Genomic DNA, 25,637 nt, shown 5'->3' with positions numbered 1-25,637 from the left:
TTCAAGCTTCCTTTCTTTTTAAAAGCCAGACTGACACTCCCCACAGGAAAATCCATAAAAATAAAGATCTTTTAATAAGAACATTAGTATTTTTTTTCACTTTAATTGTTTTATAAAGCAAAGTCTTCTGGAGTCAGAGTTACAAAAGACTTTAAGAAGTTTCATGACACAGCATAATTAGTCAGAATAGGAATTATAACTTTCCAAACCAAATAGAGTGACCTGTTACTACAAACACTCTCCTTTGATTTCTCATAGAATACAACAGTGAAGATGAGTGCAGTTTTCTCAGTAGCCTTCCAGTAGGTAAGAAGAAATGTCCAATCCTGCTTGTTTCAATGCCATACATGCATTCACCTTTAATCAGCAGTGCTCAGGAACTCAGAAAAGCAACACACATCTTTCAGGATCATGCTCTGAATCACAAGCAGTCACTACAAGGAGAAGAAAAAGTCCAGGCAGCCATATGGCTCTTCAGACAGCAGAGCACAGTCCTACTGGTTCATCCACCTGGAGGCAGAGTCAGCTTGGGAGCAGGAACATGCTGCATTAAAGCACTATTCTCTCCTGCATCTCCCCGCTGCTCTTCAGCCCTTTCCTCCATCACATAAAAGAAGAGCTGCCTTTCTCATGATACAGCACAGGACAAGATTACTCCCTCTCATCCCAAGAAATACAGAAGTAACTGCAGTCAGAACTATTCAAAAAGGTGCTCCCAAACTACTTTTAAACTGCTCTTAAAAACAGGTTGGTAAAAAGCAGGCTCCCTCAGCAGGCAGAACGACCCACCTACAGGTAACACTAATTCAACAGTTCTGGACACAAGACACACAGAGAACTTTTTGGAAGAACTAATCATCCAACACATTTGTATTCATCAGGTTATTCAGCAGGACAGAACTACAGTATATATTCATCTCCACCAAAGCAGATCATGTGAAATTTTTGACTGACCAGTAAGCATCTCTAACTGAAGACTATTGTAACACCATCCAAATTATCAATATTGTCTTTTCCATTACAATCGTACATCAAAGTCAACAATAAATCTTTCCAAAAAGCAGATGATTCTGAAGGAAACAGGAAAAAATAGTTTAAAAGGGAAAAAAGAAATCAAAGGGCTAATTTGTTTCCCAAAATCCACTGGAGTTAACAAAAGAAAGATCCTGTCTGACCTAAAAGTAAAATTTCAAAAGGGAAAACAGAACTTGTAGTAAAGTAACATTGATGTGGCAAAATATCAAGAGGCTGATATAGCATCCCCAAAAAGAGAAAGGCAGAAGCAATTTCCACATCAGATACAAGCAGAAAACCTCATCTTTGATCCACTACAAACATGCATGCTGGTATCAAGTTTACCTACCAGTCTGGTACAGTGTGCCAATCAGTGAATATTCCACCTGTACATTGAGCACCACATTCAATGAGATGACCTGCAAGACTGGGAAAATGGCATTAAAATAATTAAGCATAATGCAAAATCAACTTTCACAAATCCAGCTTTAAAATAGAATGGAAATACCTAAATAACAAAACACACTATTTTCCTCCACAAGCATCTAAGACAATTATGAATGATACATTAAGCATAACAACGGATCCTGAAAGATGAAGAGAGTGTTTAAAAGACTAACTCTTACAAGAAGAATTTTCCTATGAAAAATGAATACCTGGAAGATTACTTCATACCTAAAACCAAGTTGCCTTAGTCATTTCAAAGTTTGATCTAAATTCAGTATCTTAGTAGCCTCTGCGTAACTAAATAGACAAAGACCATATTTACATGAAGGCAGAGAATCTCATCTCCAACGTGAAGGATAAATGTACAGTAATTTCACAGCTATAAGACGCACGGGATTATAAGGTGCCCCTCCAGGAGTCGGCAAATTTTGAACCTTTGTACATGATGTAAGATGCACCGGACTATAAGGTGCACTTTTTTTTTTGCAGCGAGGATCTGTGCTGAGTGCAACAAAGTAACAAATTAGTAACGGAATCTGTGGCTGCCAGTTGTCCCCCTCCCTGCACGGCTCACGGCCGCCAGGGCTGCTCACGGCCGCCAGTTGCCTCCATCCCTGTGTGGCTCCCAGCCACTGGGGCCAACCCCCTCCCCACGCGACTCCCGGTCGTCAGTCGGGTCAGCCCTCCTCCCCACGCGGTTCCCGGCTGTCAGTGGGGGCTGCCCCCCTCCCGCCCCCTCCTCGCAACATGGCACTCCCGCAGCACCGTCCCCCCACTGCAGCCCGCACTTCCAGGTTGGCAAATTTCGCAACTTTGTCCATTATATAAGGCGCACTGGACTATAAGACGCACTTCCGGGTTTGGGCCAAAATTTTAGTCAAAAGGGTGCGCCTTATAGTTGTGAAATTACTGTATTATGATTATGTATTACTATTTTCAAATTTTGATTGTGATAATCCATAAATATTCAACAGAATTATGGGGAAAATCTTCACCTCTATCATCCCCAACTCAGTGGGGCTTGAATTAATTTCTCTCTCTCCACATTTTTCTCTAGCAGAGGTTAAGAACACTAACATTAGAGCATGCTCAGGCTAGGTAAGTAATCACTCTTATGAGGGTGTCGATTCAGATACAATGTTAAATTAGATGGCACAATTCTACCCCTTTCTGAATCAGATTCCTAACCTTAGAACTACAACAAGGATTTGTAAATGGGAGCACTGACACTGAGCTTCAACAAAACCATACCAGGATGCTGCCTTCTGAGCAAACTTGCTTTTGTGCATCTTTCAGAGTAAGCCCTGTGACCTCCCCAACTACCAAGAGTGATAGCCAAAAAGAAAAACCTGGGAATCAGTAGCCTGTACTATGAGATTTCATCTCTTAACACAAAATGAACAAGAGAAAATTAAACTGTTAAATAAAATCTTTCAACCCTTTCTCCTTTTCTTATTTTAAGCTGGTTCCAGAAGGGAGTTTCTGTAATTTCAATTCCAAGTGAGAGTAGTAAGTGAGCCTTAAAAAAAACCTCACAACCTAACAAAAACATGAAAATAAATTAATGCAATGATAATATGAAAAGTTAGTATGTGCTGAAAAAGTTGGTATCTTGACATGATCATACAAATTTACCCTATTTCTTCCAATATCATTTACCTTCCCGCAGCTAGCAAGTCATAGTCATCCCTATTCCAGCCAAACTAGAAGAAAAACACAAATATTTTAAACACATAGAAGTTTCATACTATATAAAAAACTGCACACAGTATGTTCTTTGCTTTGAATAACAATGCATTGGATATATTTTAAATCAAAGTAATAGTAATTGGCAGGCACTGTACATGGATTTGAGTTCCTATACAGAAAATAATCAAAAAAACCTCTGACACATTTCTGTTTTCCTCCTATTGAGATACCCCAACAAATTTAAATTCTGAAGGTCATACCCTCTTCAAAAAACTGGAAGAGTAATATCCATATTACTTAAAACCTGCACAACCTACAGGTTTAGAAGTATAGTACCTAATTTGTGTCACCTGAACAAACCACTTTGTGTCTTCAACTTTTGAAAATTATCAGTTCCTGGACCAGTCACCCTCAAAAGCTGGAAGTACGCTTTCTGTTTAACTGGAAATTTTAATTAGAATCTTTTCCCTGAGTTCAACCTGCAAGCACTACAGTAATTGTTTATTTGGCACTTTCCAGAAATTTTTTAAAACCTTTCCTAAATAAATTAGATCAGGTGTCTCTGGAGTAGGTAATACACACTGACAGTTGTTTTGAGAATGTAAACAACTATGAATAAAACAAGTCATAATGGAAATTACAAATGGAAAATTTAATTAGGAAATCTTTGACATGCACAAAGTCAAAGAGTATGATGTCTTAGAAAGCATATTTTAAACTAGACAGATACACTCCTATTTTTTAAAATACGCACCAAAAGGAAGCTTCCATATTTCACCATGTGTGATCTTTCACAAACATTAAAGAAAACCTATTAAAAATAGCTCAGAAAACTACAGTAATTTCACGAATACAAGCCGCAGCAATTTGACAAATATTTTGGTGGAAACCCGGAAGTGCGGCTAATAGTCGGGGGTGGCTAATATGTGAATAATTTTCTGACATTTACAACCCCAGACGTGCCAGCCAGGGCGCCGAGCCAAGCACCTGCCAGTAAAAGCCGGCATTCCGCGATTGTTACAGTGTTACTATGTTGCCCTGGCTCCCTGCAGGCAGCACGGGGGGCGGGGAGAGAGGCGGGAGAGCTCTCTTCTTCCCTCCTCTGCCGCAGCCCAGGGGAGGACGGGTGGGGGGGTGCGCCGCCATTGCCGCGGCCCGGGGAGCCGACGGGGGCCCTGCGCCGCCATTGCCGCGGCTCAGGGAGCCGACGGGAGCCCCGCGCAGCCATTGCTGTGGCCCGGGGAGGCGGGTGGAAGCGCGCGCCGCCATTGCCGCGTCTCGGGGAGCCAACGGGAGCCCCGCGCAGCCATTGCCGCGGCTCGGGGAGGAGGCGGGGTGCTTTGTCCGTGCCCGCTGCCGGCGCCACGGGCGCAGGAAAGCTCCGTCTCCGCCCACCACCGCTGCCGTAGGAGTGGGGGAAGCTCCGTCCCTGCCTACCACTGCGGGGCAGCACCGACCCGGGGTGACCGAGCCCAGTGGCAGCGGCAGCCGGCCCCGAGCGGCAGCACCGGGTTGGGCCACCTGGCCCCGTCAGCAGCCCCTAGCGGGTCGAGCCTGCACAGCCTTTGCTCAGCCAGTAAACCCCGCCCTCCCACGGTTCTGTTACTAATTGCACACGGGTCCTCGCTGCGAACGACAGAGCGGCTTATATTCGGGTGCGGCTTATTTATGGACAAAAACCGAAATATTTGCCAACACCCAGAGATGCGGCTTATACTCAGTGCGGTTTGTATTCGTGAATTTACTGTACATACCATGTAGAAATTAAATTTTTTTAATTTTAAGGAATTTCAGAAAAGCTGCATTGAAACTTGACTACTTCAAACAAAACTGCTTACCTATTGAACAAAAAAGCCCAGTGTTTTAAACCACCTCACATGCTACTCCACAACCAGAATAAGGTCTACTATCGACACCTTGTGGTAAAGAAAAATACACTTGCACACCTAATTTTGCAGAAAGGCAAGGGAAAAAAACCCAAAACAAATGGTAAGAGTGAAATACTGGTGAAAGAGTCTAAGGCTTCCTAAACTTCATCTGTACTTTCTAGCTTAATGGTACATAAGTTAACAAATATCCCTTCTATCAATTTAGGAGAAGTGGAAGCTGACAACTTTTCATGCACGTAAGAAAAAAAGTACAGATGCCTTGGACACTGCTAGTGGCCTAGGAAAATTCCAGCCAGGATTTTACCCAAGTTTCATTTAGCTAGCTTAGAATCTTTCCAAGGTTGTGAAGATTCACAGCTTTGGGCAGCGGACTCTTCCCAGAAAGATAGTTCTATCGGTGATAAAACAGAATTAATAACATAGATTAACACCTGGTGCTTTCTGTGCACGTGTACGTGACATGGAGTGTTTTTCTATACTGTCTAATAATCTATTGTCCTGTCTGAACTTTGTGAATTGTCCTATAAATATAGGTCGAATTTTCAATAAATATTCATTTTCCCCATGAAGAAGTGTGTTGCTATTATTCGCTTTCCCTAGCGTGATAGTGACAGATGCTCATTATTTTTAATTTAGTATCTACACTTTCATAAAGAACAAAAATTGTCTGACAATGAGTGCTGAATATCCGCTCACATACATTCATTATCATTCAGATATTAACTTGTACTTACAGAATGAATGAGTGGTCCTAATACAATCCCGCTGTCAACACATCTGCCTGTCACAACAATATCTGCTCCAAGGTCTAGAGCTCTGCTTATTGGTCTTGCACTAAACATGACAAAACACAGCAGTTTCATCCTTTAAAGCATTGCTTAAAAAACAGTTCCCTGACACACACAGATTAAAAATCACTTAAAAATTGCCCAGGAAATCAATAAAATCTACTTTAACAACCAATTTGTTAGGTATGTACATCAAGAGTATATTAAGGAGCAGTCATCAGGACACTATTAAATTCAGGTACCTAAATAACATAACTGAAACATTTCTCTTAATGTCCATAGAAATTTTCTTGAACAAAGTGCAAAGAAGGACACTTCTACCATCAACTACAGAAAAGAGTGGTTTTCAGAGATTCATTAACCATTTAATTTGTAGATGAGTGTATAAAGACGAACATCTTTTTCTTGTAAAAAGCCTGGTGACTTAGCCCTCCAATTTTAAACTTTTCACGTCAATTACCTAAGTGATTTAAGGACTTGCAATATTGTGCAACTCCAAGAACAGGATCACCAGGATCATCAGCTGGAAAAGATGCATGTGACCATTGTCTCATTTATCAGTCCTTCCCCTTTACTAGACCAAATTAACATTGATTCATGTGAAGAGGATGGTGACAATGAAACTGTGGCTAAACAAAGAGGTAGCTAGATGTCTCGGGTTGCAATACAGGATGTGACCAAAAGTACCTATTCTATCACCATCTATTGAGACCAGGTGGCACAGTGATCCTTATCTCCATGGGAGATATTCTGCTAATGGGCCATCCATTGAAACCAGGTGGAGTAGTGTTCTTTATCTTTTCACAACCCATCTTTCCTACAGGACCGTTATCTTCTGCTAATGAGTCCCACTGTAGGACTGATAAAATTACATCATTCCATTGGGAGATGCTCCAGCCAGGAGAAGGAGCCAAGCCTTTCCTAGCAAGATAAAAACTGAGATTTGGAATACCAAGGTAGCCCTCTTCCACTGGATTCCAGAGGAAACCAGACCTCTGCACATCATCACCGGACCTTCGGAAGAAAACTGCACCCTTCTACAAGACCACTGCTTCAACTTAACCACAGCTATCACTGCAAGAGGACTGTAGCCACCATTTAATCAGACTGCTACCAACACCCTGCCTGACAGGGTGTCAGGTTGTATTCTGACTTTGTCAGTACTGTATTTCTATTTTAATTTTCCTAGTAAAGAACTGTTATTCCTAATTCCCATATCTTTGCCTGAGAGCCCCTTAATTTCAAAATTATAGTACAGTAATTTCACAAATACAAGCCGCAGCAATTTGACAAAAATTTTGGTGGAAACCCGGAAGTATGGCTAATAGTCGGGGGTGGCTAATATGTGAATAATTTTCTGACATTTACAACCCCAGACGTGCCAGCCAGGGCGCCGAGCCAAGCACCTGCCAGTAAAAGCCGGCATTCCGCGATTGTTACAGTGTTACTGTGTTGCCCTGGCTCCCTGCAGGCAGCACGGGGGGCGGGGAGAGAGGCGGGAGAGCTCTCTTCTTCCCTCCTCTGCCACAGCCCAGGGGAGGACAGGTGGGGGGGCGCACCGCCATTGCCACGGTTCGGGGAGAACGGGGAAGGGGGGTGGGGGGGGGGGGGGCGCGCCGCCATTGCCGCAGCCCGGGGAGGACGGGGGGGGCGCGCCGCCATTGCCGCGGCCCGGGGAGCCGACGGGGGCCCTGCACCGCCATTGCCACTGTCCGGGGAGGAGGGGGGGGGGCCGCGTCGTCATTGCCGTGGCCCAGGGAGCCAATGGGGTGGGGAGCGCCGCCATTGCCGCGTCTCGGGGAGCCAACGGGAGCCCCGCGCAACCATTGCCGCGGCTCGGGGAGGAGGCGGGGTGCTTTGTCCGCACCCGCCGCCGGCGCCACGGGCGCGGGAAAGCCCCATCCCTGCCCGCCGCTGGCGCCACGGGCACGGGAAAGCTCCGTCCCCGCCCGCCACCGCTGCCGTAGGAGCGGGGGAAGCTCCATCCCTGCCTGCCACCGCGGGGCAGCACCGACCTGGGGTGACCGAGCCCAGTGGCAGCGGCAGCCGGCCCCGAGCGGCAGCACCGGGCTGGGCCACCTGGCCCCGTCAGCGGCCCCTAGCGGGCCGAGCCTGCACAGCCTTAGCTCAGCCAGTAAACCCCGCCCTCCCGCGGTTCTGTTACTAATTGCACGCGGGTCCTCGCTGCGAACGACAGAGCGGCTTATATTCGGGTGCGGTTTATCTATGGACAAAAACCGAAATATTTGCCAACACCCAGAGATGCGGCTTATACTCAGTGCGGCTTGTATTCGTGAATTTACTGTAATTCAGAACGATGGGGTTTACATTCTCCCTTTCAAAGAGAGGCTCCTGCCTTTCTTAGCAGACACCTGTCCTCCAAACTAGGACACTACAACACCTGCATACAGAGATTTATGGAAACCCTAAGTATCATAAGGAGGGAAGGGAGATCTTTCAAAACAAGTGACCGTCCTGAAAGACTGATTTCCAAAATTTCAGGAGTACAAAGCCTGACACAGAGTTCAGCATAACATAACAGAACCTCCTATGGCACTCTGAGAACATCCCAGTACATCAATTCCTTGCCTGCACTTCTCTAGTGGCAACAGAGTAAGCTACTCCACTCTGCAACAGAACACTCAGCATATGAAAAACCATTTTTGCAATGTTGTAATTGAACTAACACTGTTTCAGCTTGAACTAAAACCTGATGATTCACAGATGGTGTATTGCTACGGAGTTATAACTTACAAGGTTATAATTTAAACTTATTTACAACGTACAAACAAATTTTTTTCTGGTTGCCTCAATAATTCAAAGAACCTCATATATTAGTGTTTCTAACTGCAAAGCAAAACAAATTCCTGTGTCCAATGTGTTAAATTTAGTTGTTCATAATAAGTACAACTTGCTAAAAGAACTCACCCAAGATACACACTGATGCTGTGAATGTTCTCTGGAAATTGTTTGCCACTCTCTAAATCAGTGATACGAGCTCCTTTTAAGTTTTCTTTCTGTTAAAAAACAAGCAGAACACCCAAGCTATGAGTATTTTGAAGTTTCTACTGTAAGCCTCTCATTAGTATCAAACAATAGGTCCACTTCATAGCAACTCTAAACCAAGTATAACTATCAAAAGTATTAAGAATACCATCAGTTGAATGGCTAAAAGCCTTACACACACTTTTAACCACAAGTTTTCTGGCATGCAGAAAATTAAGGCAGTCTTTAAAGAATGTAATTTTCCTTTATATATGACCAACAACAATGAACTGATGTATTTCCTAGGCTTTAAACTGTCTTTAATTGCTGTAGGACTAAATAAATCAAACTCTGCAAACAGAAATGTATGTGTCACATCTGCTATAGTGTCATGGCCAGAGAACAAGGCTAATCCTGTAGCTTTTTATGGTACTTAGAGTAAGCTGTGTTTCCAGGAAAAGTAGATGGGGAGAGGTGTGGTTAATGACCATGAATTAAGCATTAGCTCTGCAACCCAGAGGATTGAGGGGACAGCGACTACATAGACACAATGTCCATAAAAACTGTAAATACTAATTTACAGGTGAGATTTGTAGTGTGAAAAAAATCCAACTTCCACTCTGAACTAATTTGGTATGCTGTGAAAAAGATTCAAACTCTCCAAACCACAAGTAACATTTACCATGCTTCATACAACAACAGCAAAAGTTGTCTGCAGACCATAAAAGCTACGTCTTTTTTGTTCCTGTAAGTTATGTACTGACAACAGCATAGAAAACAATGCATTTCAGATCAAACGTCCATAACAAGCTCTAATAACAACCATTTCACTGTTGTACCAGTAATGAAATTCTGGCCCACAGACAGTAAAGTAATGTCAGTAGGGCAGAAGTTTCTTAAAAGAAAGTCCAAACACCACACATAACTTGAAAATGAAGAATCTTACTTGACGATCTTCCACATTCAAGAGCATGCAAGGAGTAACAGATCCTAAGCAGACAGATAATTTTCCAAGTTACAGGCAGAGATTTAACCACAGTGCAAACCTCTCCTCTCTTGACTACTATTATGTATGAACTCTTTTCCCAGTAGCTTTTCAGCAATGTTGCAGATTTCATAGATAAAGGGTAATTCTTTAAGTTAAAAAAATCTCATGTATTTAATCTTTCAAATTTTTTTAAACTTTTAAACTTCACTCCTTTCACTTATTACCTTACTGGTTGTAAACTAATCACTTAAAACCAGAAAACCAGCTATCTACAAACAAAGTAACACCAGGAAGTGCCTTTAAACCACTAAAAAGGCTAGAAGAGATAAACATTTGAATGTATGGTACCACACCATAATCAGAAGATTTAACATGCATTAATATCTAGTTTAGACAGAAGCATTAATAGCATGTAATAGCTTCTCCTGAAGAGCAGGCAGGCCTTACCGCAGATTCCCATTTTGCTACAAAAAGCTAAACAGAAGATCCAAAAGCTTGTAAAATTCACCTCCACTACATACCAAACACTAGATGTGCCAAGAATTATATTTATGCATTAAAAAAACCTAGAAGATAATGAAGAACAGCACTTGTGATAGTAGAAGACTACTGCATAAAGACACACAAAGTTCCTATGGGAAAGTAAATGCCACCTTCATGCTATACAGACTCGTTCTACTAAGGCTTAAGACAAAATAAAATACCTCAGTCATCAGGTCATCTCCAGAAACAACAGCTATTTTCAAATCAACATCTGCTTTCTTTGCCACGTCCTGAAGGGCAGCTGCACAAGCAAGTGGATTAATTCCACCAGCATTACTGATAACACGAACACCTAATAGAAAAAAACAAAAAAAAGGCAAATAAAGTTCAGCAGCAGCAATAATCTTCAATAAGTGTGCCAAAACACAAGGTATCACCTTCACAAGGTAACAGACATTCATTCAATCAAGCAAAATACAAAAACCACATTAAAATATGAACCACGTTTAACCTGTGAAAGAATCAGAATAAGCCAATAGAAAATTGTTTAGAGAAAAATAACTGCTATAGATACTTCTCATCTATCCTTTATGAATGGAAGGAGAAAGTGACCAGAAAGACACACATAATGAGGCATACAGACAGCATCAAACATCTCAGACAGGAACAGTAGTAGATACTGTGAAGCTTTACTAATGTAAACAAAAAAAGAGTGAGTGGAAAGTCATATTGTAGAATTATGATGAACATTTGAAAAGCTTAAACTACCTTGAAAATATCTAGATCTATTACTTTTAAAAAGGTCTGTAAAGCAATCTGCCATTCACAAATTAAAGTTATAGTAAGATATATATGAAATATATGTATATTTTTAGAATTACAACAAATACCTTAAATCAACCCAATTTCACCATCAGACCTGTATCCCACATCAATTACAATGGGATTTTTCATAGAATCCTAGCATGGTTTGGATTAAAAGGACCTCAGAGACCACCTAGCTCCAAGTCCCCTGCTATGAGCAAGGCTGTTCAGGGCTCCATCCATCCTGGCCTTGAACACTTCCAGGGATGAGGCATTCACAACTTCTCTCAACGAGATGCTCCAATGCCATGCCATTTTCACAGTATAGAATTTCTTCCTAGTATCCAATCTAAATCCACCCTCCCTTCAGCTTATGGCCATACCTGCTTCTTCTGTAAATTCTTGTAAAAAGTCCAACTCTCTTACAAGCCCCCTTTAGGTACTGCAAGGTGCCGTAAGGTCTTCCCAGAGCCTCCTCTTCTCCAGACTGAACAGCCCCAACTCTATCAGCCTGCCTTCATAAGTAGGTGTACTGCATTAATATACAAATTCATGCAAGGAGTAGCATACCTTTCCTGTGAATATCTTTTATATAGGGTGCCATGGCAGTAGAGACAAAATCCGGAGTGTAACCTAAAACCTGAAACAATGAAAAGCTGTAACCATTTCTTATAGGTATATCAACGCAACCCCTTTCCTTGGTTAACACAGAAAACAAGGAAGAACAACTACCTCTCAAAATGTTTGGATAATACGATGGGAAATGACATGAACACTTTCATTATATGAAGCTGAACAGATGCAAATAAATACATGTGAATAAAAAGTACACTTAAGAAACCGTGTCCCGTACCCAGCTATGTCTTAAACACGTTTCGGGCGCGATTTGGGCAGAAGGAGAGCTCGGGAAGTCAGAAAGCACCGAAGCGCGCCTAGCCAAGCCCAGCAAGCTGGGCCCGGACACTGGCTCTACTTACAGGAGACCGGGCCTTGGCGGCCGTCAGCAGCGACATGGTGATCTCGGAGAGGTAATCGAAGACGAGGAAATCCAGCTTCCCTCCGTACAGCAGCTGCGGAACTGGCAGAAGCGACCATCAGGACGGGGCACCCTCGCCCGCCCCTACCCCCCGGTGCCGGCCCGCCCCGCCCGGGCGTGCAGCGCAACCCCGGCCCGGCCGATTGCGTAACGGCGCTGTCTATGGCGCTGGGGCCGCCGCCGCCCGCCGGGCTCGCCCGGCCCCGGTGCCCCGGCCCCTGCGACCCGCCGGGTCTCCGCGCCATCCCCCAAACAGCCGCTGCCGCCTCACCACCCACCTGCGGTCGCCGTGTCCCCCCAGAAGCCCGAGGCGCAGCCGATGCGCACCGCGGCGCCCGCCAGGGGCTCACAGCCTGCGCTCCGCCAGCGGCTCCAGCGGTGCGGGCGGGCGGCGGCCCCCAGGAGTCGCGGCCCCCGGAGCGCCAGCAGCGCGGCACAGCTCATGGTGTCGCGGGCGTGAGCACCCCGTCTGCGACCGACTAACACAGGGCTGGGGAGGAGCTGGGGCCTGCGGAGGCGATTGGGAAAAGGGGCGGGAGAAACCTTATAAAACCCGTGTGCGCGGGGGAGTGTTATGTTGGCATAGGTCCGTGTGGTGGGTGTTTGGGTGGCTTCAGTCAGTGGTAGGGCAGTAAAAGGCCCAGCCCGAGGCGTGTCCGAACGGGGCCTCTCTTATTCGGCCTATGCCCGGGCCCCACGCTGGACACGGGTCGGTGGTAGGAGTGCGGAGCTGTCGCATCCCCGAGGAACTGCGGGCTTGGCGAGCGCACTCGTGTCACCCTGAAGCGTGCCGCCGTGTGTCGGGGCAAAACCTCGGCAGTGGAAACCCCGTCATGAGGCTCGGGACAACGTCAGAAGCATGTCAGATAGGCTGGTTATGGAATCTTTATGAAACCTTTTCCTTCTCTCGTAAACACAAAATGTGTTTATTAAAAAACTAGACTTTCCATGTTGGAGTGCATGTCTCTGTTCTGAGAGAAAGCGTTTCTCGGGTCCTGGACGAAGGAAAGTGTCACCAAGCCAGGAAATTCCCTGATATATGAGGAGGAACGATTTCCTAGTCCTGACGTCTGGGCTGGAGGGCTGTCTCGGGACATATCCACAGAGGGCTAATCATGAGCGTGGAGGGCTAATCTGGAGCGAGGGTGCTCCCCAGGGAATACTCTGTGGCAAGTCATGCAATCCTCTCAAATCCTCTGGTACAATTCAAGTGTAGTTCGCCTCGGCTGAGACAGTTACCAATGTGCTGCAGTCCTCCCTTGTATGCTTCAACACATCATGATAAACAGAATCATTGATTACCCATGGGTGTAAGTAAAAGTTTCACAGGAATGGGGTGGGCCACGTTTCTATGTTGCAAAACTCAATTTCTGGGCGTGAGGAGAGCTGGCTGCTGAGGCCAAGGGACCCAAGAGACCCGAAGGTGGCTGTATTGTTACCACTGTCCGCACCCTCCTCACCTGCAAAACAATCCCTGGCCCCAGAAACAGCCACCTTCTGTGCATTTCTTTCTCTCCGGATGAACCAGGCATTTTATCTATATTAAGAAATAAATATTCACATTCACATGTGTACGTTGGTGAAACAGTCTTGGAATCTAGAAAGTGCTTTATTCTTTTAACTTCTCTCAAGTATTTTCATAGCATGGATTTTGACAGCCACTGCTCATGGTTCAGGGGAAGGACTGGATCTTGCTTTGTCAGAAACCATTTCAAGGTCCTTATGGAAACTTAAATGCAATTTCAGCAAATGTGGATGTTAACAGCTGTGTGAGACAATTAATATCCAAAATATACTTAATACTAAGACACACCCATTATTCATCTCCTGAAAACGCAAGGAAAGGATTTAGGAAATTATTTCCATTATTTGCAATATTGCAGTGAAGTCATTTTTGAGATGATTTAAGAGATTTTAGGAACAGTTTATTGCTCTTTGAGGACATTAGATGGCACTGTGTGGTCAGTGAAGCTCAAAAGAAACTACAATCAGTAACAAGCCTGTGTGGAATTCATAGACAGGGAGGTGCTAGTAAAGACTTGACCTATGTAGGGGATAAGGGTCACAATAAAGCTGTCACAACTCACAACTGGGTGATAGGAACCCATTGCTTAATGTAACATTTTAAACAATAAGCCAGCATTCCTCTCATAATTTGTGAGAAGAGAGCAGGGAAAGAAAAAACATTTGGCTTCGGCCAGAGAAAGAAGAAGACTACAGATTAAAAAAAAAAAAAAAAAAAAAAGACGACTTTTTTCTGCTCATGGTTTACATGTAGATAATCTGAGCTTCGCTTTCCTTCAGTGTCTCTAAAATACTTTTATTTACATTTAATTGGCTAGTGCTATTAATGTTTCAAACTTAAGTCTGTGCTTCGCTTCCTGTAAACAGATTCATGCACCAGCAGGGAGCACAGATAATATATAAAAAGAACTGTGGAATTCATTCTTCTATTTCCATTGCATTCCAGCCTAATTCTGGAAGTCAGAGAGGACAACACAGAGTACATTTTCCAAAACAAATACACTTTCCATTATATGTAGGATTTTTCTGACAGTCAGGTTTCCTCTGATTGCTTAAAAAAGAACAAGCAAAGTATTTCACCGGCCAGGGGTTTATTGTGAAATACATTACATTTGTGCTGTATTTCCTTTAATGTTACTGTCAATAAGTTATTGTCCAAACCAGTAACATCTGCCTATATGTTTGATTATTGAAGTAGGCTCTGTTTAGTTTATTGAGGCTCTGTCCTCTCAACTAATTACAAAATACTCAGCAAATATTTGAATTTAGTACTTATCTCATTCCCACAAATTAGTGCATCTCTCTGTTTAACAAATAAGTTCACTGCTCTTGCCCTCAAGGTAAAGTATACACCGCAATCTCTCTTCTGCAGACAATCTGAATACCAACCTTTTCTAAGTGAATCAACAGCTGAAAGTGGTTTCTATAGATCGGTAACGACAGAGAATTTACTATGTTGCATCAAATACCCCTAAATAAGGCACAAACAACTCAAAGCTCAATAATGTTGTTTCACTGAACATGGTTTAGGGCTAGTATTTTAGTAGATTTTTAGAATTTCAAGGTGTAACATCCTGTACTACAGGATGTAGTACAGAAAAACCTCAGCTATTACAAAACAACAGAATGAGTTATCTTCGGAATCATCTTGACTTTATTCCTTTATATCACATTCCTTTTTTCAGGTATAAGATCACTCTTAACACCTTAAGATTGGAAAGATGTTTAAATAAAATCTTTAATGCATGAAACTAAGTAAGCAGAACTAACTAAACAGAAACACTATAGGATTTTTCAAAAATGAGATAATAGCTCATTCAAACCATTGAATATCTGGCTTACAGATATGATGTGTCTTCAGAAGTATTATGATGATGAAGTGTCTTGATTTTTGGGCCTTTAATTTTACATATTTATTTAAATTTGTTTGTAGTAATAGTTTAATGAGAACTATGTATTAAGGCAATAAGCCTTTATTATTCTTTGCAGAAAACAGGTCTTTTATGTTATCAAAAAGTTATGTTATTAAAAATGCTGACATGATCAGTCATGAATCAATGTAACTTCCTTGTTTTGATTTAAGAAAATATGTTAGCCTATAATTATTCAGGAATACACTCTAAAGTGTATTCACAGTGTGGAGGCAGCAACATATACCATAATTTTTTTCCAAAATGAAAGGTTCTGGCTGACGTGAAGTACATTTCTTACTGTTCTTCACCCAGTTTTAAAAGAAATAACTATTTCCAGCCAGTATTTGAGCTGAAGCACAGCAAGTACCTGTACTGGTGTCACAAGTATAAAGAAATTAAAGACTCTAGTTTGCACAGCAACTGATTTTTGTTGACTCATTTCACTTCAAGAAGGGTGAGGAAGAAATATCCAGTTGGAAAAAAAAAAAGTTGTAATTTACCTTTTGCCCACATTTTGAAATTTGAAAGAGAAAGATAAGTTACAAAACTTTTTTTTTTCATTTTCACTTTAGTGCACTTGGCTTTCTTGCCCACTGTCAGCATAACTCTTTTACTAGAACAGCTTTTTAGTTGTCTCTATTTCTCATCTTAATTATCACTCACTCATTGATTGACCTAGAAAAGGGGATTTTGCCCACTAATCTGTTTTGTAATGCAAGCAGGGTGATGAATAGCAAAGCATAGTAAGGATTTTTTTCAGCATTTACTATTTGGTATTTTTCAATATTTATTTTTAAATAGGAAAATTATCTTCTGGAACATCTAAAAAAATGCAAATTCATGTCAAGTCCACTGAAACAATTTCAACAATAGAAGCTCATTGGAAATCTTAAAACTCACCACTAAAGCATTTCTAAAATGTCATAGACTGATTTTCAGGTTAGATTCTTAAGGCAAGTAAGTATAAGCTTAAAAACATGTGTTTTTCCAGACAGCCATAAGGATATTCTGATATTCAGGGAACTAATTTACAGGTACAAACATGTTTCTTCTGGTTTGCTTTTCTCAGGGAGGGTTTTATCTGAATGATGGGAAGATGGATAGTGTCCCAGTGGCTGACAAAAAATATTAATCAATATTGAGTTGAAGAAAGCTCTTTCAAACAAATAATGTTTCACCTTTACTCTCTCCTCAAAAATAAATTGCAGGAAAAGAGTACCTGAGTTTGAGAACTCTTCCACCTGTGCTACACAAATTGTTCCTCATCTGTTACCAAACAGATCTGTCAGCAAACAGACTTACTAGAAAGAAAACACTGGCCAGAAAATCAACATGGCTAAATTAGACTGGGCAATTCTGAGGGTACAAGTAGGTCTCTAGTACACTTGTTTGATTAGTGGGTCACCTGTTTTGCAACCAGGACTCACCAAGACACAGTGGTATGTAAGGGAGGAAAAATACCACATAGTTATTCCACTAAGAATACGTATTGCTTTCAATTTAATTAAAGTAGGAACAAGATTTTTCTAAGCAATAAAAGGTACAATAACAGAAGAAAAGAAGAAAGAAACAAATATATGAAATAATTAATTATTCATGACCATGTAATCAGTAAAGCAAACAAAAATTTCCTGAGGTGTAAATATTTACATCTGCTAAGAAGTACCTTAGTTGTAACCACAAATACAGCTAAGCAACACTTCTAATTGCAGTGTGCAAATATTTGGTAATCATTGAGGCAATGTTGAAAATTTACTCCTTCATGAATGTAAATATATGCAGTGATAATTTTGTGTAACATAAGCATCTGACTGAAAATTCAGGTTTCCTGATCCTAACCCATTTGTAGTAATAATGATCCTTTTGGTTTTCCCACCAGTTAGACATTTATCTTGAACATTGAAACTCAATTTATACATTATTATTGTTATGACATTGTAGCCGTTCTCATGTTCTAATTATAAAACTTCGGGATTTTTAACTCAAGATTAGCTAGGCTTTTACTGCTAGAGCTCACTGTTGTCATCTTCTCTGACTCCTGAAATTCTTGCCTAGGAATACAAGACAATTTTTTTTGTTATTTCTGTTACCAAATTGTCTTCTGACAGAGTTTCAAGCCTATATGTACTACTTCTAGTGACAAAAGGGAAAGATGTGTTCTTTATTCTGCCTGAGGATGAGAGATACCTGAATTGTGCTATGTGGTTCACCTATTCCATCATGAACAGTATGTGCCCATCTGTACTCTGCAGTGTACATCTGTGTTGAATCTGTTACTTAACAAAGTTCATATCAGCAACCTACTCATGCTATCTTGTCACGTCTAAGGAATCCTGCTGGTGCACAGCCTCTGGAATGGTATCTCTAGGACCCTGTGGACCCTTGTGTCATGAACCACAAAGAAAAGCAAAGCAAGCTCAGTGTATGAGCAGCAATGACAAGGAGATTCAGTAGTAGTTTCCTCAGTCCATGTTGGCAGTACCAGTGAAGCAACAGTGGGAAACACAGCAGCAGATAGACTTCTATCCAGTTCTATTTATTTTATTTTCACACTTTAGGAAACAGAAGTAGCTCTGTAGAAGGTGGAACCATGTCCTATTTGTATCAGTAAGGTCTACAAAAGCACATTCTGCGCATTGCTCTTGAAGGTAATTAATACCGGATTTGGTAAGACAAACCTTTAACATCTGTCAGCCTTTGGAAAAGACTTTGGAAGCCTGCCAACTAACTCTCTGATTATTACTACAGTTACTGGAAACTGACTCTCCCAGGAGCAATGCTTCAGCCTCACCAAAGTGTCACATCAGATTGATTTTTAACATCTTAAATGCTCACATTTCCTTTTGACAATATATGGGTGGATCTCTGAACATGATGGGAACCTTCTGTTTGACTTGATTTGACCAGATTAAAGGAAGATATACAGGTCAGGAATTGTCCATGTTTCAGGGCATAATATATCTAGTTTTTCTAATGATCTGATTCCTACAGAATGCTTAGTTTCATGATTTAAGTACATATTAAGCCAAGTTGAAACATTGATCCTGCTGTACAGAGATTGAAGTCATTTGCCTGAAATCACAAAGCTTACCCCAGTAACAACAGATCTAGCAGTGAGCCCCAGTCTTACTATTGTTCTCATCATGTGGTCAAACATGTAACAGAGTCAAAAGCCTCATTCAACCTTGTCTTATCGCACATCATGCTGTATAAGCACAAAATCAGGTTTCTCTGCAAAAGCCATAGTTTAGAGACCACCTCTAGGTCATGAGTGCAAAGGTGTTAATGCTACCAATACAGATAGCATTCAAAAGGACATACTGAAGTAATTTGCTGGAAAAAAAAAGCCCATAGCAGAAGACAGTGCTTGTCATCACTCTTGTAGCAGTATTGCCCCTATTATTTCCCCAGCAAGGAAGCATTGACCAAAGTCATTGGAATGAGCTCATTGTGTTGAAGGATAGGGAACATTCATACTTTCATTGCCTGTGAGAAATACTACAGACTTCTTTTCCAGACATGTCACTGCCCAATAATTACATACTCTGAAGTATAAGACTCTGTTTTGTCATCCACAGAATAGCAAAAATGATTTTGAGTCTTTTTGCAAAACACATAGAGATCTGTGGTGGGAAAGGCCTATATAATCCCAAAATATCATTTATTGTTAGGCAATTGATAGTAGGTACAGAAAACTCAGATTATTATTGTGGCTTTTCCCTGTGCTGTTAGAGTGAATCTTCTGCCAGCCCCCATCAGGAAGCAATGTGTGAGTTTGATTACACTTGTGACTAGGTGTAGCATCTCTACACCTTGTCTCACCATCCTGCCTCCCCTGAGACCTGGCAGGAGCAGAGATAAAGCCACTAGAGTGCGAAGCGGGTTCTGAAAATGGGAGGAGTGTAAATTCTTGGAATCTACCTCAAATCCCTACCCCACCTCTTCCCGCCACCTCCCACTGCCCGCCCCCAGCTTCGGCCTCTGCCTTAAACTGCTGCCACCCTGTGCTAGGGGGAAGAGTCTCGGCTGCTGAGTGCTCAACTGTATACCGGGCAGCCCCGGGTGGGACAGACATGATGAGCCAGAGGTTGTGCAGCTGGACTCTGCTGGGGTCTCTTCTCTCCCTGTTTTTTTCTACCAGCATGGCGGTAAGTGAAGAGACAGTGTTTAGGAAATGTGTTAGTGCAGAAAGTGATGTTGGAGAAAATCCACTAAAAATGGTCCTCTTTCTTCTCTTCAGTACATTGCTACCATAGAAAACTGCTGCATATTGGATGACAGATTTGTAAGTACCTGAACAGTTTTCTTTTATCTTAAGAATGTAACTAAAGCTTTCCTATGATTATTAACTAGCATTATCACTTGAACCTCATCCTTGTTTTGAGTACTTACTAAGTGTGCTTTGCTTAAACCTGTTATTTATTGATAGCAGTATATGTTTGGTGAAAGTGTACAGAAGGCTACATTGTGGATGAAAGCACATATCCAGCAGATGCTACAATATTGGGTGCACTGTTTTCTTGCTATGTGTGCACATAGTGTGAAAGTAAACTAAGAAAGTAAATAAAGCAGACAAAGTCTGCTACAAATGCCTGCCCTTTCTTGTCTTTTATCATTTATGTCAGCAGTGTTGGAAGATTCCTCTGCCCAAATATTCTGCTCTGCTCTCTATGTCCCTGAAACATTGCCAACTATTTATCTTTACTCCTTAGGGTAGCTTCTGCCCAACAACTTGTGGCATTGCAGATTTTCTTAATAAATACCATCCCGCTGTGGATAATGACCTGCAGGAAATTGAGAGAATTTTGCAGCAGATTTCTAACACCACAGTAACAGCAGACCGTCTGATTCAACACATCCAACACTTCTATCCTTCAGACAAGCAGACATTACCGAGTGAGCATATAAAAATGAGTACACAACTGAAAAATATTATTTATGTGGTTTTCTTTTGTAAATTTCCCTAACTAGAATTATTTTATACCTTTTTTGTTTTACAGATTCAGTTGATGATTTCACCCAAAAGTCCAGGAAAATAATTGAAGAAATTATCAGATATGAAAACACCATATTGTCTCATGAAACTACTATACAGTAGGTATCTTCTTTTATCAATGACAATACAAATTGTTATGTCAAGTGCCAAAAAGCCTCTCTCAGAAAGGTTTTTTGTGCTCCTGTGGACCATTCTTCCCACACTGCCATTAGTAGCTGCCTAGCAAGACACAGAAGGATCACGAGGGTCTGATACTGAATTCTCTGCTCACCTGGATAAACTGTTAATTGTGCAAGAAGTGCAAGATAAGAATGTCATGAAGCCTGGCAATGTCATTATTTATGTTTTGCCTGCTGTGCCAGCTATCCCTAGATTTTTTCATGACCTTTGAAGGTCATGATTTTTTGCCGTAAAGCAGTGTATGTAGAATGTTTGTGCAGTCATTCACTCTGACCAATTTTGCTGCATATATTCATGAAAATTAAGCTCAGTTACCTAGTTCTAAATCATAAGTACCTGTAAATTCACTGATAGTCTTTTATAAGTTAATATTGGAAATAAAATTGAAAACATCATTAATGTTTCTAAACCTTAAGGATATGTTTTCTGACTGATTTCCACTTCTCTGACATTATGTCAAAGATTATTTAGGCATTCTGACACAGCAGTTTATTTAGAGCACTTATATTTTAGAAATACATCCATAATTGAAGAGGAGTTTATAATTTATTTCAGGAGAGCAAAGTAAAACTTTCCGATGGAGTTATATTTGCACATTAATTACTGGTTAGAGTTTTTGCTGATTTGAGTCAAGTTTTGCATATGGTTATGTTTTGCATGAGGTTAAGGCATGTACTTTCCTATGTTGCCTGTCCCTAACTCTAAATACCAGCACTAATAGAGGCACCCTGTTTTACAGGGGTGCATGTAGCAGCACATTAGATACATGAGGCATGTATCCAGGGAAATAAATGTGTATTACACATTCTCCAACAGCAGGTACAACAACCCATATTTATGTCTCTCTGTCCAGACAGTTGACAGACACACATATAATGAATGGGCAGACAGGATCACAGAGCTGAAAGAGAAGATTGCCCAGCTTGAGTTACTCTGTCAGGAGCAATGCAAAGACACGGCTGAAATATCAGGAGACAACTGGAAGAGGTGTGCAAAATGCTTCCTGTATGGTGGAGGGTTAATTCAGCTACATGTACTAATCCGCTTGGCATGACTGCAATGATTTACTTGTAATCTTATGGGTCATAGGCTTCTGCAAAGATATAAAAAAATGGCTATTATAAAACCGGTCAGTAAAAGTAGATGCTCTGCAGGCAAGGATTCTGGTGGATTCTTGCTTGGCCTTTTTGTCCAAAATACAATTATCCTGAAATGGGTGCTAAACATGAGGGGCATGACCAGAGTTTCCATGGACCTGGGACAAAGAGAAGATAACTCATTATCACATTTCTACTAAGCCATGTGGAAAAAAAAAGTTTATTATTCTGTTAGGTCCAGAAGTGTCTTTCTTGTTGCTGTAGAAATTAAAGCAATGACTCTTTTACACTGCCTAAACTCTATGTGAGACTAAATTCAATATTCACCTTACACAAGTCCTGTGACCCTCAGTAGGATTTTTTATGGCAATTACATGGAAGTATGTGGACTAAATAGCTAACTTTGCAACAATAGTATTTAGATAAATTGCATTTCTTGTACTAAGAAACTTACAATATAAAATAAATGTGAGGATAGAATTGTAGCTATATTGAAAAATATCTTTACTTCAGATTGTCAGGACATTGCAAATAAAGGTGCAAGGAAAAGTGGGCTGTACTTTATCAAGCCTCAAAGAGCCAAGCAGTCATTCCTAGTCTACTGTGAGATTGACTCATATGGCAACGGCTGGACAGTACTACAAAGGGTATGCCACTTATGTACTATAAAACAAATTATTGCATCAGCAACTGTTTTTATTTACCTACATATGATACATATCTTTTTGACTGAGTTTTTGTTTGTTTGTTTGTTTTTTGTGTTCTTGGTTTATTTCCCCAGAGACTGGATGGGAGTGAAGACTTCAGTAAAAATTGGGTTCAGTACAAGGAAGGATTTGGACATCTGTCTCCAGATGACACCACTGAGTTCTGGCTGGGCAATGAAAAGATGCATTTAATAACTACACAGTCCACTCTGCCATACACCTTACGAATAGAGCTGGAGGACTGGAGTGGCAAAAAAAGGTATTTGCTTGTGATGCTTCTGAAAATGACAATTTAAAACCTACTGCTCCCACTGCTGCATCAATTTGTACTCATAGAAGTTTGCTCCTGAAAAATTATGAACCCTTGGACCGGCTAACGTGCATGGTACTGCTTTGGCTCCTGAACTTGAAGCTGTGACAGCAGTCACTGGGTGTGACTTGTTGCCAGGCACACGTGCCTGTCAGAAGACCACATGCTGTCAGCACTCATTTATTAGGCAGAAGGAATCTGCTTCTTCTCTTCAAGTTTCTTTGTCTTACATATCTTATGGACTGAATTATTATGGGTCCTTTCTATTCTGTTCTGTTCTATTATTTTAATTTTTATTTCTATTTCTATCATGAACCTGGGAGATTATTTATATATATGTGTGTGTGTGTGTGTGTATGTATTGATAATATAGATATTTCATACATCATGAAGACTAGTAGTCAGAAAATATGTCTGATACTGGAGCACAAAAGTTGATTGGATGTGTCTCACTAAACTGAGGCCCACAGTCACATAAAAAACAATTCCTTTTAAAATGCTAGGATGCAATAAATGCCTTTTCTGCAGTTTTAATGCAGATGTATTTTCATTTGTGCATGTGCTGGGAATGCAGCATGCACTTATTCAGCACTGCTCTCTGTTCACCAGCACTGCTGACTATGCTGTATTCAGAGTGGGAAGTGAAGAAGACAAGTATCGACTGACTTACGCCTACTTAATTGGGGGGTGAAGCCGGGGATGCCTTTGATGGATATGATTTTGGAGATGACCCAAGTGATAGAAATCCTACACCTACCACAATGGCATGCGGTTTCAGTACGCATGACAATGACAATGAATAACTATGAAGGCAACTGTGCTGAGCAAGATGGATCTGGGTGGTGGATGAATAGATGTCATGCTGGCCACCTCAATGGCAAATATTATGTAGGTAAGGTGTCTTCTAAGTGCTTATAATCCAGGACAACACATTTCCGTGACAAAGGAAAATGAGTCACATTTATAGAGTACACTTTGCCTTCAGGATTTTCCAAAGCAGGCATAGCCCATTCTTTACAATAACTGTTAACACCAGTAGTAGGAATTTATGACTGCTCTCCATTCAAAAGTAGAAGAATCAATCCTGAGGCAAGCAAAATGAGGGGAGAAAGGTGGTGAACAGGGTCTGTTTGGACACTCAGGGATGCCATGGAGGTGTCAGGACCAGAAAAATGTATGGGCACAGTAACTGTTTTAGAAACCAACTGTTATGCTTCAATTGGTGTTTCCTAGGTGGTGTGTACACAGCAGAAGATGCTGGTCCATCTGGATTTGACAATGGCATTATCTGGGCAACCTGGCGTGACCGGTGGTACTCCATGAAGAAATCTGCAATGAAAATCATCCCATTCAACAGACTGTCAGTAGATGGACAGCAGCACAACTTAGGCAATGTCAAACAGGTTCGACCAAAAGGCTGAGGAGATACTTAAAATGAACACAGAGCATTGTAATAATTTCAAATACGAGCATGAACAGCTGAAGTTAAGCCCACTGCATCTTAAAAAAGTTGGCTTTGTTTACCATTTTGTCACTGAAGTATTAGTACTTTGATTTTAGTGCACCTTCTACTTTACAGTTTCTTTTAATGGATAGATAGATGCATAGTCTTTAATAGTTCCTTGCCTTTGTGTATTTTAAATACTATAATTTTAGTTCTGAAATAATATAACTATGTATGAACACTATCAACGTCATCATAGTCTTATGTAGTTCTTTCATTAGAAGAACATTACTATACCTTTTTTGTTTTCTGTTTTAGGTTGGAGATGCATAAAAGACGATTTGACAAAGACCAGTCTGAAGAGGAAAAGCAAATCTTTTCTGTCTTAGACATGGAACTTAGCGAACATTACACAGCTCAGTTTTGACTATAAAACAACATTGACTCTATGATACCCAAACCTCTTCCCTGAGCAGTGCTTACCTGTGCATATGGTTATTTTTTCTGTACACATTCTCAATACATTTTTGATTATTACAATAAAAGTCTGAGCTTGTTACCTGTGGTCCACAGCTGGCAAAACAAGACAAAGAAAACTTTTGATAGTTGGATCAAACCTATTTGATTCAGTCATTCCTGAATCACACAAGCAGTTTCTGCTCTTTGTTAAGAGGCATGTGTTCAACCTGTTTCTCCATAAATGTGACTAGTATCCGTAAGTTTTCAAGTTTTCTAATAAAGTTGTTTGGTGACAGAGATCAAAGTACATAGCAACTTGAAAGTAGTCTGTTTTACTGATGAAGACTATTTAATGTAGCTTACCACAAAATAATGAATACATTTTCAGTTGGGATGTTCTAGGTAGTATCAATGACCAAGTACAGATATTTTTCTCCAGACCATACATATTAACAAGTTTCTCAAATTTTACTCAGAATAAGTTTATTTTGCTCTATGACACATAGCTATTATTCCCACATAACCCTCTTTTTTTTCACCAATATTTAAAAATTATTTCAATGTATTCAATGCCATGCAACCAAAAAAATGTTAAAATGTGCAGGAGAAATTATTTGCATTTAACTTGAATTTTCTTTCTGTGGATCTGATAATAATTTCCCGTGTGACCCATATAAGCAAATCCACAGCACAGATCATGACCAGCAAAGATTTTGCAATGCTGTCTGAATGTACCTCTTCAAAATCTGATGAGTGCATTTGAGGGGTGTGTAAGCAAACCCCTCAGGTGTGTAAGGTTTGTGGATAAATTGGTCAACAAAAGATACACTCAGAGCTAGAAATTATCACTATCTCAAGCTGATGCATTAAGAAATGAAATGGGT

The 25,637-nt window shown here is 41.1% G+C and overlaps 2 protein-coding genes across 5 annotated transcripts in view; one reads left to right on the top strand and one right to left on the bottom strand.

Annotated features, from left to right (window-relative positions):
• Window positions 1-13,075, bottom strand: part of LOC116996203 — a 70,958-nt gene extending 57,883 nt beyond the window's left edge. The window contains exons 1-8 of one of the 4 annotated variants that reach the window (XM_033059390.2): window positions 12,402-13,075; window positions 12,065-12,165; window positions 11,658-11,727; window positions 10,505-10,635; window positions 8,756-8,844; window positions 5,774-5,873; window positions 3,121-3,164; window positions 1,364-1,441 (exon numbers count right to left, since the gene is read on the bottom strand). In XM_033059390.2, coding sequence (XP_032915281.1) covers window positions 1,364-1,441; window positions 3,121-3,164; window positions 5,774-5,873; window positions 8,756-8,844; window positions 10,505-10,635; window positions 11,658-11,727; window positions 12,065-12,165; window positions 12,402-12,567 — 779 coding nt within the window. In that variant the 5' untranslated portion in view covers window positions 12,568-13,075. The remainder of the gene's footprint in view (window positions 1-1,363; window positions 1,442-3,120; window positions 3,165-5,773; window positions 5,874-8,755; window positions 8,845-10,504; window positions 10,636-11,657; window positions 11,728-12,064; window positions 12,166-12,401) is intronic. The other 3 variants (XM_033059393.2, XM_033059391.2, XM_033059392.2) reach the window with 3 other exon arrangements.
• Window positions 13,076-19,625: 6,550 nt separating this feature from the next.
• FGG (fibrinogen gamma chain) lies at window positions 19,626-24,865 on the top strand. The gene is given in 16 exon segments (XM_033060350.1): window positions 19,626-19,708; window positions 19,801-19,845; window positions 20,273-20,456; window positions 20,561-20,654; window positions 21,590-21,617; window positions 21,620-21,703; window positions 21,705-21,723; window positions 22,347-22,480; window positions 22,615-22,799; window positions 23,460-23,532; window positions 23,534-23,590; window positions 23,593-23,622; window positions 23,624-23,650; window positions 23,652-23,742; window positions 24,084-24,253; window positions 24,613-24,865. Coding segments are annotated over 16 exon segments (1,311 nt in total). The 5' UTR covers window positions 19,626-19,633; the 3' UTR covers window positions 24,628-24,865.
• The last annotated feature ends 772 nt before the right edge of the window (window positions 24,866-25,637 follow it).

Source organism: Catharus ustulatus, chromosome 5 (genome assembly GCF_009819885.2).
Source record: "Catharus ustulatus isolate bCatUst1 chromosome 5, bCatUst1.pri.v2, whole genome shotgun sequence".
NCBI lineage: Eukaryota > Metazoa > Chordata > Aves > Passeriformes > Turdidae > Catharus > Catharus ustulatus.
This window is presented reverse-complemented; position numbering and strand designations above follow the sequence as displayed.